The sequence below is a fragment of the Cyprinodon variegatus genome, unplaced genomic scaffold, assembly GCF_000732505.1.
Source record: "Cyprinodon variegatus isolate N-32 unplaced genomic scaffold, C_variegatus-1.0 Scaffold85, whole genome shotgun sequence".
NCBI lineage: Eukaryota > Metazoa > Chordata > Actinopteri > Cyprinodontiformes > Cyprinodontidae > Cyprinodon > Cyprinodon variegatus.
The window spans coordinates 125,137-138,245 of NW_015150538.1; the positions used below are offsets into that span (position 1 = coordinate 125,137).

At 37.3% G+C, this 13,109-nt stretch overlaps 1 protein-coding gene across 1 annotated transcript in view; it reads left to right on the forward strand.

The window, feature by feature from the left end:
• LOC107083836 (GDNF family receptor alpha-2-like) overlaps window positions 1–13,109 on the forward strand; it is a 99,616-nt gene that overhangs the window by 37,580 nt on the left and 48,927 nt on the right. Inside the window, exon 4 of the mRNA XM_015373333.1 lies at window positions 11,256–11,631. Coding sequence (XP_015228819.1) covers window positions 11,256–11,631 — 376 coding nt within the window. The remainder of the gene's footprint in view (window positions 1–11,255; window positions 11,632–13,109) is intronic.

The following is a 13,109-nucleotide window of genomic DNA, read 5'->3' on the forward strand; positions in this document are numbered from 1 at the left end:
CAGTGCAAGGGGTACCTGAAAATATTTCATTTCTTAGGTAGTAAAATAAAATAGGGCTGGATCTGTTATGCTTTGTGAGGACCCATAAAAAAAATACAAGATTTTTTCAACCAAAAAGTAAGTTATTCTCTGAGTTCACCTTCAGCTTTGACACACATCAAAACCAAGCAAAGGAACAGACTGGATGTAGAGAACAGCCTGGGATTTGCTGTTTTTCACACTGAGCTATAGGAGCTCCTCAAAGCAGCTCAGGTTTCTTGATGAAAATAAAGTAAAAATAATAAAGTCAGTTTAATTAATCAAGTTTAAATGTGATTATGAGGGAATTACTCAGACAAGCTCCAGTTTTATAAATAGAGGGTTATATTATGATTTTTTTTTTTTTTTTGTTGTTCCTTACTAACTTCTAGGCCACATACTTTCGTTTTTTGTTTTTTTTTTTGAGATGGAAAGCCTATCTTTTTTTAAATGAAATGCTCAAAATAAATGATTAAGTAAAATAGTCTTTATTTCAGTTAATGTACATTCCAATTTTGGACAATCACAAATACTTTTCACTGAAAGGGGTACTCATGGCACGAAAAAATGCCTAAAGGGGTACACTAATCAAAAAAGATTGGGAAACACTGGGTTAGAGTTTCCAGCCACTCATTTTAATAAAGCGTTTCCTTCTAAAGCCTTTAGACTGCTGCACTCTAGGCATTCACGGAAACACAGCTTAGATGATGCCATGTCCACTCTGTTGTGCTCCTCCCCTTGTTCCTATTTCCTATTTCCTATCCAACTGAGTGGAAACAAAATAAAAATAAAAGTACAGCATCTCCTTCTTGGTTCCAAACCTTTTTATTAGTCAGTCATTACGGTCTAATGACTGAAAAAAAAAAAAAAGTCTAATGATTACACTATTTTTTTATAACCACATCTATAACTATGTCTGGTGTTTCAAGTATGATGTAATCAATTGCATTAGCGGGAAATCTATTACTTTTTTAATTTCAGCTGAATTTTAAAATGGAAAAAAAGATAAAAATTTATAGTGGTATAAAGATCTACAGTATATAGACTGGGAGTATGAAAATACTTGCAGCTCACTAAACATAAAAGGTTCAGGCTTTAAAAAGCAAGACAACATATAAAACCAGTTTAATATTTGCATTTATTTTTTAAATGGAGTAAAGGTTTAATCAAAAAACCCAACAGGCCTGACTTCTCCACATACTTTATTTTTTCTGTTTGTTTTTATTGTCCCCATCATAATCCTTATTCCAAGCAAGCATTAAAAGTTCCCCTCTACTTAGGTTTGGTAAATAGAATGAAGCTTCATTAAATTCAAACTGAAATAATTTTTAAGAGGTTAAACTACAGATGGTTATATGTAGTTCAGAGTCAATGAAATCATGAGAAGTACTACTTTAGTGTAGTGCCAAAAAGTAGCTATAAAGTCGCCAGCTTAAGGTTTGCTACTGCTAACCAATTGTGGTATTTTCATACTTTTAAAACGTTTATATCATATCTGTCACTCTATTTACTGTCACTCAGATGGGACTTCCTTTCATCCTTTCAAATAAGAGCATCAACAGAAATGCAAGGATGTCAAATGTAAATTACTTTGGCTTCCTAAAAGTTACTGGATAGGAAATCATGAAACAGAGTTCACTGTTTTGGAGCCAATTTCATATCACACAATATTCTTGTTATAACACTGATACATATGTTTCATGGCTGGATAATTGTTTCCATGCTCTATACTGCATAAGCACTTTGAGGTTGCAACTGCTTACAACACAGAAACTGGTCTCACTGATCATGTATCAGCTTATATAAATCCATTTTAGCTTCTTAATATATACCAGACTGCTGTTTGAAATAAATAGCAGGAATTAGTTTTATTTGAGGACTATGGGGCAGCCTACGGTTAACAATAGAAAACATGATATTGCCATAAAGACTAGTTCCAAATCTAAAACCATAACATGCCATCCTGAGATTTATTTTTGTTTTACTTTGCTTATTATTCTGCCCTTCTGCCCTTCAAGTAAATTTCTCTCTTGCTAGAAATGCATGGGTTTACTGGAGCATGGAGTTCTCTGCATAAACAATCTGCAGTGAGTATGGAATCAAGCTTGACCTAAATCACCACGGACACTTCTTGAAAAAAAAACAACCTTAATTTTGTAATTTTTTTATAGCAAAAACATGAAAAAATAAACAAAAAAAGTGTATACTTTCTAAGCTTTCCGTGCTACGCCTTAGAAATGGTTTGTATTGTTTGATTGTTTAAAAAATGCAAAGCATAAAGCATAAAATATTGGTTAAAAGCCATTATTAAGGAAACATTCACAGTTAAGAAAATAAAAAAATTAAAGGTTCACCTGAATCAAAGATCAAATAGTTATTGTTCTGCACAGATAATATTTAGAATAGTTGTAACCTGACCCGGTGCACCGTTTTGTTCTCTTGGCCCAGTACTGAGTTGATTAACTTATTAAAAGTAGAGGGCAGCAGAGAATCAATCTTTTTAGGGTCCCTCTTGGAATTAACTTTAACATGCTTCAGTTAGACCCTCTACCTCTCCTCTTAAGCCCCTCACCTCTCAGCTGGCTATGTCCACCATCCAATTAAATCCAGAAGCCTGCTTGTAGTACAGCCATAGAGACGGAACAGCTCACCAGCCCTGTTAAGTATTCCACAGCAAATGTTTGACATTTCCATGCCATTGTCATAACAGTCATTACTTAGGCAAGCACTAGGAGTTTGGGTTTTTTTTTTGCTTTGTTTTCATGTTTGCATATATACACCAAAGGGCTAGAGTGCTTTGGGGTGCAAGAGTAGCTTTGCATGGGTTTGTGCAAGATTAGTTTTGTGTATGCCTGGAGCCGTCCCCATGTGTGTTCATATTGCTTTTGCTAATATGCTTCATTATCCTGTGTGCATTTCCTAATCAGTTCACTCTTAGTAAAGCCTTAGCTTGTCCCTCAGTGGATTTGTAATGAGAATTGTTCCAATTCTTGTTGCAATAGTCAGCATTTTTACATAGAAAGCTAGCATCAGGGGGGAGAATGTGTTGTTTCAGCTGACTTGAACCCTGATAATGAACAGTGGAGCTGATCATTAAAACAATATTGCACAAGCAAACCTTAACATGCATAGCTTGTTAGAGTGTTTCAAAGCTTTGTGTGTCATCACATAATTTTGAAAAACTTTTTAAGGGTATATAGATGTGCTTACAATGATTGATAACTTATCTGAAAGGGTATTTTCATCTTAAGAGTTCTTCTTGTAAACATATTTTTGCTTTCTCACAATGTCAATGACTTCTCGATGCCTCTCACTCTCATGCTGCTTTGGTTTGCTGCATTTATTTCATTTTCACTTGTAAACACTTCTCAACCTGAACTCAACCAGCTTGCCTTTTATGAAATTCCCTCACATAACCCGCTCGGTAAAGCTTAAAGAGATGATTTTGTAGATTCAGCTCGGCTCCTTTTCCTCCCCTCTGGAAATCCCCACTGCGACAGAGTATAGAGCTAATGACTGATGAGGCCTTTGACACGGAAATGCTTGACACACTCCTCAGGGTCCAGACTAAAGACTTTCCTAACAAGCTCTCGCATGCTCACCCTAGGCTGTATTAAATCCAAACTCTGGCACCTTTCCTAATTACTGAGAACATACCAGAGTCAAGTATATACTCCTAACCTGGCCTGAACCACCCCCCACCCCCCTGTGCAGTGTCCCTTGAGTATGGGATGATATATGAAAGGCTGAATTTAAATTAGGCTGACGGGAGCAATTATTTAAGAAAGAAAATCTCTTACTCTTCTAAGAAAAAAGTATCCAAATCCTAATACAAAGTACTTTCCTCATTTTATCTGCTCTTCTTTTTACTCACACAAGTTTTTTTTTCTTTTCATTTTGCTAACATTTTGACTGGCCTTCTTTTTTGCCAGAACGTAGCTTTTGCTCCTGATCGTCCGTCTCTCCAACCAATTACTTCAGTCTCACCGCATTGTTTTTGCCCCTCTTCTTTTGTTTGCCAAAAATAGTAGGTTGCTTCCACTGCATCTCATGTAGACAACTCGGATTTATGATGCATAAAGAGGAGATACATTTATTGTGGTCTATTTAAAGGTAAAACATCAAGACCATTACTGTATATGATACTAACTAATAATTTCTGGGACACAGAGGACTAATTTAAATTAAAAAGTCTGAATTATTTACCTGTTCATAGTTTACCACCTAGTCTTTCTGAAATTGGTTCCCTAGTCCATGAACTAATTCTCATTTTCTTTGAATAAAATGGAAAACAAAAAAAGGTCATGGCAACTTTTACCAATCACCTTAGTAAAGGTCAATGCACACATTAAGAAAACTGATCCCTTTGATTTTTTTTTTCTGGCATTTAAAGACTTAGATTTTTAAAAGCATTTTATACTTCAATCTAAAAAACCCACGTGCACAGAAAAGACAATTAGAAGAATTTTATTGAGAGAACTACTTTAGTCTTTGGTGCTCAGACCTCAGCTGGAAACATTAGCGCTGAATTTTGTTTGATATGGATGAATGGAAGTAAAGAACACGGATGTTTCCCCCCCAGGCCTAAACCTTGTGGTGGAGTGTAGATTGATGAAGTTGGTCAGTGTGTAGACTGCTGGTTGGCGAGACAGTGTGCTTGAGCTGATTGGAGAGTGTGAGCTGATACTAGGTGCTTCACTCTGGTACCTGGAAGATGGGAGTCCAGCTTGGATAACACAGGTTGCAAGAACCTGTCAATGTTGAGCAAGCATGAAGTGACAGTGGAGAAGAAAAACTCCCCACTGGAAAGAAACGTCTGGCAGAACCAGGCTCAACATGCCGGTCTTCTGCCAGACCGGTTGAGATGAGACAGGGAATGCAGTAAGAGTCCGGGAGGAATCACACTTTAACTACCATGGTGGAGGAGGGGCTGTAGGTGGGTTGAATCAGGGTCATCTGAATCGACTTAGTGCAACCACTGCATGTGCTTTGGGTAGCAAAGGTAGTTGTGGATTGGAGACCTTTTAAGATGAACTATGGATGCTGATTGGGCTTTTGTGGAGGTGTGGTTCAAAGCTGATTAGCTTGTGTCGGAGGTGAATGAGGGAAAGTAATCAGTTTCTTCAGTTGAACTTTCAAGCTAGGCTAGGCTCCAATTTTAACATTGTGTTTACCCGTCTGTTCCTATATCTGAATTACTTTTGGTAAATATTGATACAACATCAAGTCGTCAGTTAATATACCTTTCCACTTTTCTGGCTTTAAACTCTTTCAGTGCTTCACCTTGTAATGTCCATGTTTATAGATATGTATATTGTTATACTAACAGCTGTTGATTTAACTGCTGATGATTTGCATTAATAATTCTGTGTATTGTATATTTTTCCTGAATTAGGCTCCATTAATTGGAAGCTCTCCAGCTTGTCTGTGTGAGAGGCCATTTAATCTTTCCGTTCTCTCACTTCATCCCTCAATCAAGATTTGCTACAGTAATCAAGCACCACAAGTCTTCACTCTGCTCTTAAAGCTTTTTCCATTTATAAATGCCTCGTCCTATCTCCCTATCAGCTGCTTTCTCCGAACACTACAGCACAATGTGTTTTCTGAAAATCTGTATTGTGATGCACTTGGAAAATCAATTATAACTCTGTAACGCAATACTAAATGTTTCCCCTCTCAACGCCACCTCTTTGCCTCCTTCCTTTTCTTTCTCCTGCTGCACTTGCATGCCATCCTATTAGAGTGTAACAACATTAGAGCTATCAAGTGGGCTTTATGTCTTATGCCTGCCCTAGGACATGTTTTTGGTTAGAGTACCAGATTCAATCTTTGCTTCCCAGTCAAAGGTAGTAAAAATCTGTTCATTGTTGCAGCCTTCTTTGCAGGCTCAGCTCAGCTTGGTCAGATAAATTGTAGGAGCTCATCCTTCTCCTATTTTCTTTTCATCTCAGACCCCCCCAGTGGCCCACATTATAGCTGCAGATGGCCAGGGGAGATTTAGAAGCTGCAATCCATCAATGTAATGCAGCCTGAACCACTGGACAGTCGCCCTGCTAACGTTTACACCAGCTGGACCGTGTTGGTGTCCCTTGGCCCTGCTATGAGCTCGGCCCACTTAAGTAAAACTTGGACCGTGTTTCAGCCACGTTGCAGACTGTGTGAATATTATCCATTTTTCAGCTCTCAGTATAACAATATATCAACTCATTTGCTCCTGTCATATACGGTTGATTCATTCACTCAGAAGGGTCTAAGTTTATCATGCATATGGCACAAAAAACTGGTGCATGGTGATCAATTAAGGTCTTTGGTTGAATGCCGACATAGGTTACCCCCTTCTGTTCTTTTAATTCCCCCAAACACAATTTATCTTAGTCATTTGTGTTATCATAAATAAAATATTTATACAAGTAATCTCAGACTGTGTTAAAAGAATCTCAATATCAAACATGAAACTGGAATTATCCAGTACAGGTTTGTTGATTCAGTAGTTTTGAGCTATAGATGATTAAATGCAGTCTGGTGCTGATTAAAAAACAAATTATTTTATATACTTTAGAGCCAAACTGGAAGCTTTAATTTGTAGCCCTCATTGTTCCCTATGATTTATTTACTTATAATCTATAGGTGATGCTACAGTACAATACACACAAAAATATATCTATTTTTAGATGCTGCTCACAGAAAATTTCTTTACTTTGAAAACTCTTGCATTCACAAAAATTGCTATTCCCTGGCAGAAAACCATAGTGCTCATTCCAATCCATAAATATAATTTCAGAAGGAATTTAATTTTGAATTTAAACTATTTTATTCATGAAGGCAGCATATGTTTAAAGCCCTTGCCAGGTTTCAGATTGCTCTTTTAAGTTTTTGTTAGTTAGATCCAGTAAAAGATATAAAGCTTAATTTAAAAAATGATTGGTCCATACTTTCTATAGCTGGAAATTACAGATATTTTTATTGTTTGGACTAGCCCAATGCCTAATTTCCTAAATTCCATTTTGAAAGGGACATAGTCACATTCCTGGCATTCTTTAAATCTGTATGCAAGTAGCCAATTCCTGTTGCATACAACTTTTTTTTGATTCACTGCATCCTGTTGGCATTTTATTTGTTATTTTTGTGTTTTATGCTTTTTTCTGCTCTGTTTATTACAAATTGTAACCCTCATGTGTTTATCTACAACGGCAACACTGCCTGATAGTAGGCACAATATTGCACATGTTCACAATAGGTAAACAAGAAACTAAGAAAGTTCGCAACTACAGTACCAGCAAGTTTTTTGGTTTTGTTTTTTGTTTTTTTTATGTAAAAATTCCAAGATCCATAGTGGGGAAAAAAAAAACATTTTTTCCAACAAGGACAAGGCCCAAATACCCCTTAAAATACAATATGAACATTGATGTGCACTTAAAGTAAGAGGTAAAGCTGTGGAGGTAGTAAAATATGACTCTGGAGTTAAGGAATTCATGAGTAAACTTTTTTATAATTAGTGATGCTATAGATATCAACGTTATCCTTAGTCTTTACAGTCTATGTGCAAACAACATTATAAATGATTGATTGATTGGTGGACAGATGGACTGACAGACAGAATAACGGACAGATAGATGCTTCTTGATGTTTGGTTCTGATCGATCAATTGATTGATTGATTGGTGCAGCTGTGTAACTATTCTATGAAATGAAGCTTAAAGAAACACATGTTTAACTCCAGAAATAGGATATCCTTGGACAACTTTAACCAAATTCAGGATTTCTGAATATTGCTTTTATGTAGAAAAATATTACCGGTATGCATCTGGGCTTTGTCTGTGGTTAACTACTGACCTTCTGCAAAAAATAAAATATCCTCAGGTCAAAGTTATCATGCAAAAGGATTTAAACATTTAGTTTTGTTATTGCCTTGTGCACAAATGTACTCAAAAAGGTCATGATCATTTTGGATTCAGATAGTGTACTTTGCCAGACTTTTAGGCTTTTCAGCAGGAGGTTGGAGAAATAGGATTCTGAACAAAAGCTGCAATTATTTTTTTCTTTCCTGGGCTACTAAAGGAAAGATGGGTGGGCCTTAGTTCAGCTTGGAGTTTTATTCTAAATGATTAAAAACAGGTGATATCATTAAGCTTATATAGTTCTGATGATTATTATGTTGTTCAGTCTGATTTTCTTCTTTCTTTCTACTGATAGAGGGCTGTTGAAGATAAACAAAACCTCTTTTGGCATAAATCTCTGTTGGACTTTCACTTTTTCTTGTGTCTTTCATTCCTATATATTTACCAATCCCAAACCTCTTAACTTGTAGTGTTAAATGTAAGAAAAGTTTGTTTTCAGACACTAAACTTACCAAGTCTTACTATTAATACACAGGGGTTGGCTGCTGCTTCCACTACTTTGTACAGCACTACAACAGTTATCTTAACTAAGATGCATTTTGACATTCTAAAATATCCTCTGTTATACAAAAGTTAATGCACCATTCATGGGGTTAATAGTTACTCCTTGGTTGGTGAAAGAACAGTTAAGCTTCTAGGTGATGAAAATGTCAGGTAAAACCGTCAAGACAAAATAACATTAGAATAAAGAAGCTGAAGACGTATTATTTACCTCTCACTTATCTTTCAAGGTTCTTACTAAATTACCCATCTTAGCATAGGCAGTGCTAAGAGGGAAGGTTATTTACATGTGCGTCCCTCTAGGATGAGCTTCAAAATTCTGTTAGTCTTATGGGGCTGTAAGTATGTTTCCCTGAACTAATCTGAAACCGAAAAAATAATCATTAATTTTGTTTATTTGCTTATTTTTATCCCTCTTCTGGGGTTTGATGTGCTCACACGTCCAATTTCAAGGATTGATAACATGCAGTGCACCATGGGGAAACAATCCTGTGTCTGTTGCGCAGCTCCTGTAAAAAAAATGGTCCTCTTGCTGCTGCAGGCCGTCTGATAGACACGGAGGGAGATTGGTTCTGTTGAATAAGAGATGAATCTCTCACAGTGTCACTATGCTGCCACGACCTCTGAAATATCATTATCTACAGGGGAAAGGAGGTTAACTTCTCTAATATACCCTCAATGCAAGAAAGAGGTGCCACCACTGAACATGAAGCTGCTTTATTACAATTATATTTCACGAGACCAGTCTTTCTCTTAAGGGATTTTTACAGCATCTTGGAACCTCAAGACACCTAAAAAACATTTTCTCTTAACTATAAATCCTTATGTGCATCTGGATGAGTAATTGAGATTTTTCAGTTTTGTTGTCTTTCAGAAATAAATAAGTTCAACAGTATCAAGGACATTTGGCACTCAGACAATGATGCACTGCTGTTACTATGTTGACTCCCTGAACTAAGCATATCCTATGAAGATTAAACAGTATTTTGCACAAACTCTGGATGTAGTATACTAGTTTTCCTCAAGCATCTTCGACATCTTCTGTTTTTATATGGTTTCTTGAAAAGAACTAAAAAATTAGAGATTTCTGGTCTTAGTCAAAGTATTAATATGAGGTGAGTCTCTTTGACAACCTGATAATTACCTGATATTAGAGTAATCACATCAACTGTCAACAGTTGGTCAATAATTGATTAACATCTAATCTGAAAATCATAGCTTAATTTATTTATATTTTACTCAAGGTCTTAGACAGACTGGATTGATTTAGTTTGAGTGGACAGGCCTGGCTGCAGGCATCCTTCTGCTTGCTTTCATCTGTTTGGTGAAGCAGAGGTGATTTTTTTTCTATCAGCGATTCATAAAATGATGTGAGATCAATGCTGAAAAGTCAGATGCTTCACAGCAGGTTACGGCACAGGTTGTGCTTGAGTAGGTACTGCAACATTATCAGTTAGTGAATTTTGACCAAAATGGTTGGAGGGTAGCATGATCTCTTTATTTACTTTCCTTTAAATTCATTTTCACACATCAGTAACTAGTATCTGTTTGATCGAAGCTGTTATTAAAGACAGTTATTTATGCATAGGATAGAGATTATTTAAGCCAGCAATAAGTAAAATTTCAGTGGGGCTCCTCCTACAGGACCTAAAAGTAGTGCTGTCATAAACACTGACTGTCCTGTGTGCACCCCACACCCAAAACAGCTGGAAGACACATACCAGGTGGAAATATCTGGAGAGGTGGGTAGTATTGTACAACATTTTATACAGTACATGTATATATACATGTATATATGCATGCATATATTTGACACACATAATCCCTAACCTCTACAAACTCCATGCAGAAAGAGTGTAGGCCAGGGTTTGATCAGTTTTTTTACACAACCGTGCAGTTCCTTAATAAACCATATAACATATATTTCTATATCACTTGCTTTTTAATATGTAGACCTGTTCATTACTTTTCAAACTAACATTAAATCAGACAGTCAGCCAGCAGGTACTTTGGAGCTTCTTTACATGATAGGGAAAACTTGCTTAAGATTAAACTGAGCAAATAATAAACTGAACAAAATGGAAAAGAAATTTGAATTAGATCCTTTTGGAGGTGCTGTGGTCACTAGAGACAGATATACCTTTTTTTGTTTTGTTTTGTTTTGTTTTTCGTACACAACCATCCCTCTGTTGTACAGAGAATGGTCCAAAAAATAAAAAATATCCAGCTAGCTGCACTCTTGTTGACAAAATTGCAGTGCTGATGTTAGAGATTAAACGAGAATGGGCCAGCTGGCTCAAGATGATTGAGGGGCAACAGGAGCTAAAATAACCACTTGATACAACCAAAGTATGCTGAATATCATCTCCAAACTCACTACATATTTCAAATTGAAGCGAGTGGGCTGTAGCAGTAGAGGACCACATGGCGTGTCACTCCTGTCAGCTACAGATAACAGGTTGGAAAAATGTTCCTTTTTATTGATGAGTGCTAGATTCAGATGAAATGTTTAGGTTGAGTAAAAATTGAGGTAACATGGAAGCTTCCATCAATAATGCCTTGTGTCAACACTTCTGGTTATTGCTGTGATGGTATGAATCAGGGATATTCTATTGTCACATTTACGACACAGTGACATATTTAGATTTTTACTCCAGTAGATTTTGATGGTTATTCATTTTAGCTTATAAAAACAAAAGTTTTTTTTATTCATGATTTGAATATTGATGGTAATTGTAGCCACACAACTGCAACAAATGTGTTCATTTTCCTTTTGAGTCGCTGACTGTCATTACAATGTGTCCTCTCTTGTCTTCTCTCTTCATGTATTTATTTTTAGGGATGTACACACTGAACCCAAAGCCCTTTCAGTGTCCAGAAGGGGAGAAAGTTTGTAACCCTTGCCTTGACGCGACCAAAGCTTGCAACCTGAACGGCATCTGCAAGAGGCACCGTAGCAGCTACATCACAACCTGCAGCAAGGACACCAATAAAGGGGAGAGCTGCAACAAGAAGCGCTGCCACAAGACTCTGAGGGCCTTCCTGGATCGCGTGCCCTCAGGGCTCAGCCAACGGCTCATCTTCTGTCCCTGCCAGTCTGAAGGCTGTGCTGAGAGACGCAGGCAGACAATAGTTCCTGATTGCTCTTACGTAGATAAGGTGAAGCCCAACTGTTTGGAGCTACGAGCAGTCTGTCGTGCGGATCCACTCTGCAGGTGAAGTAAAGAGAAACTATAGCTGTTTGTTATGTGATTTCCTTGTATTTGCTGTATATTAGTTCTGTGATCTACATATTGGGTAGAAAAAACTGAGTTTAAATTTTTCTGGAACAAAGACTTTGTATTTTTTTGATTGCCTCCTATGTATTCATAAAGTTTCATAAAATGGATAAAGTAATTAGATTTTTAAAAGAAGGAGCTATTAGATGCAAGATGAAGATGTGAGGCTTAGTTGAAGGGACAACGCTCAATTAAGCTGAACAAAACATTAGTGGATCACTTTGGCCCTCTATTGGATTCCAGCAGCCAGATTCAATTCACACCTACCCAGCCGTGACATGTTTCCTTGTGTTAGTTCTGCTCAGAGGAGGTTAAACACAGTGTGTGGAGCCAAACCAGCTGTCAACATCTTTTAGTCTAGAACCATGTCCCAGCACTGACTATCAGGAAGCTTCTCGTTGCATATAATATTCACTGCGGCTGTCCTCAGCTGCTTATCAAAGATCACATGTCCAGTTGATTGTGAACTACTGTTTTGTCTTTTTTGTATCTGAAAGTTTATTAATATCTTAGCTCTGTCTTATCTCCTTCATGTGACCACCATTTTGACTTAGGGGTTTCAGTTCATAATCTCATCTGGTGTACACTATACCAGCCACTTGATTATGGTGTATTCCTTTCCCTTTTAGTGTCAGACATCCTGCTGTGAGATTTTGACTTGTTTATGGGCCTCATTATATAGCCTGCATCTGGAAACTTACCTTGTAAGGTACCTTGTACTACCATGATTAGTGCCTCTATGCTTTCCTTCAGTCTAGCAAAAAGTATTTGTTCACCAATCCAAATTATTGGATTCAAGTGTTCCAATCATTTAAATAGCCACAGGTGAATAAAATGAAGCACATAGGCATGCAGACTGTTGTTATAAAAATTTTTGAAAGAATGGGTCAGTTTTAGGATGTGGAACTGTGATCACCTGTGCAATTAATCCAGTTATGAAATTTCCTCTCTCCTAAATATTTCACAGTCGACTGTCAGCTGTATGATAAGGAAAAAGTGTTTGAGAATATAGTCACAAAGTGGTAGATGTAACTTACAGAGAAGGCTCCATGGACGGTGAGGCGCATAGTGAAAAAGGTTGCCAGTTTTCTTCACATCCAATCGCACACTTCTAAACCCCATGTAGCCTTCATACTAGTTAAGGAACAAGGCACAGAGAGCTTCATGATTTGGCTTTCCTTGTTGGAGCTGCTAGCCTCGTGAGACCATCCTGATCTCACAAGCTTTCAAGGTTTCACTCGCAGATCAGTCTGGCTACTCTCTGTTAAAGAAAATTTGGAGCCGTTCACCAAACGAACGCCCAGTCAGCGTTGGCTTTGATTTAGGTGTGACGCAACGAGAAGCGCGACAGTTCAGTCTAAAGAACATGGCGGCTTCAGCCGATGAAACTAGCGTTAGCGTGGCTATCGAGCAAG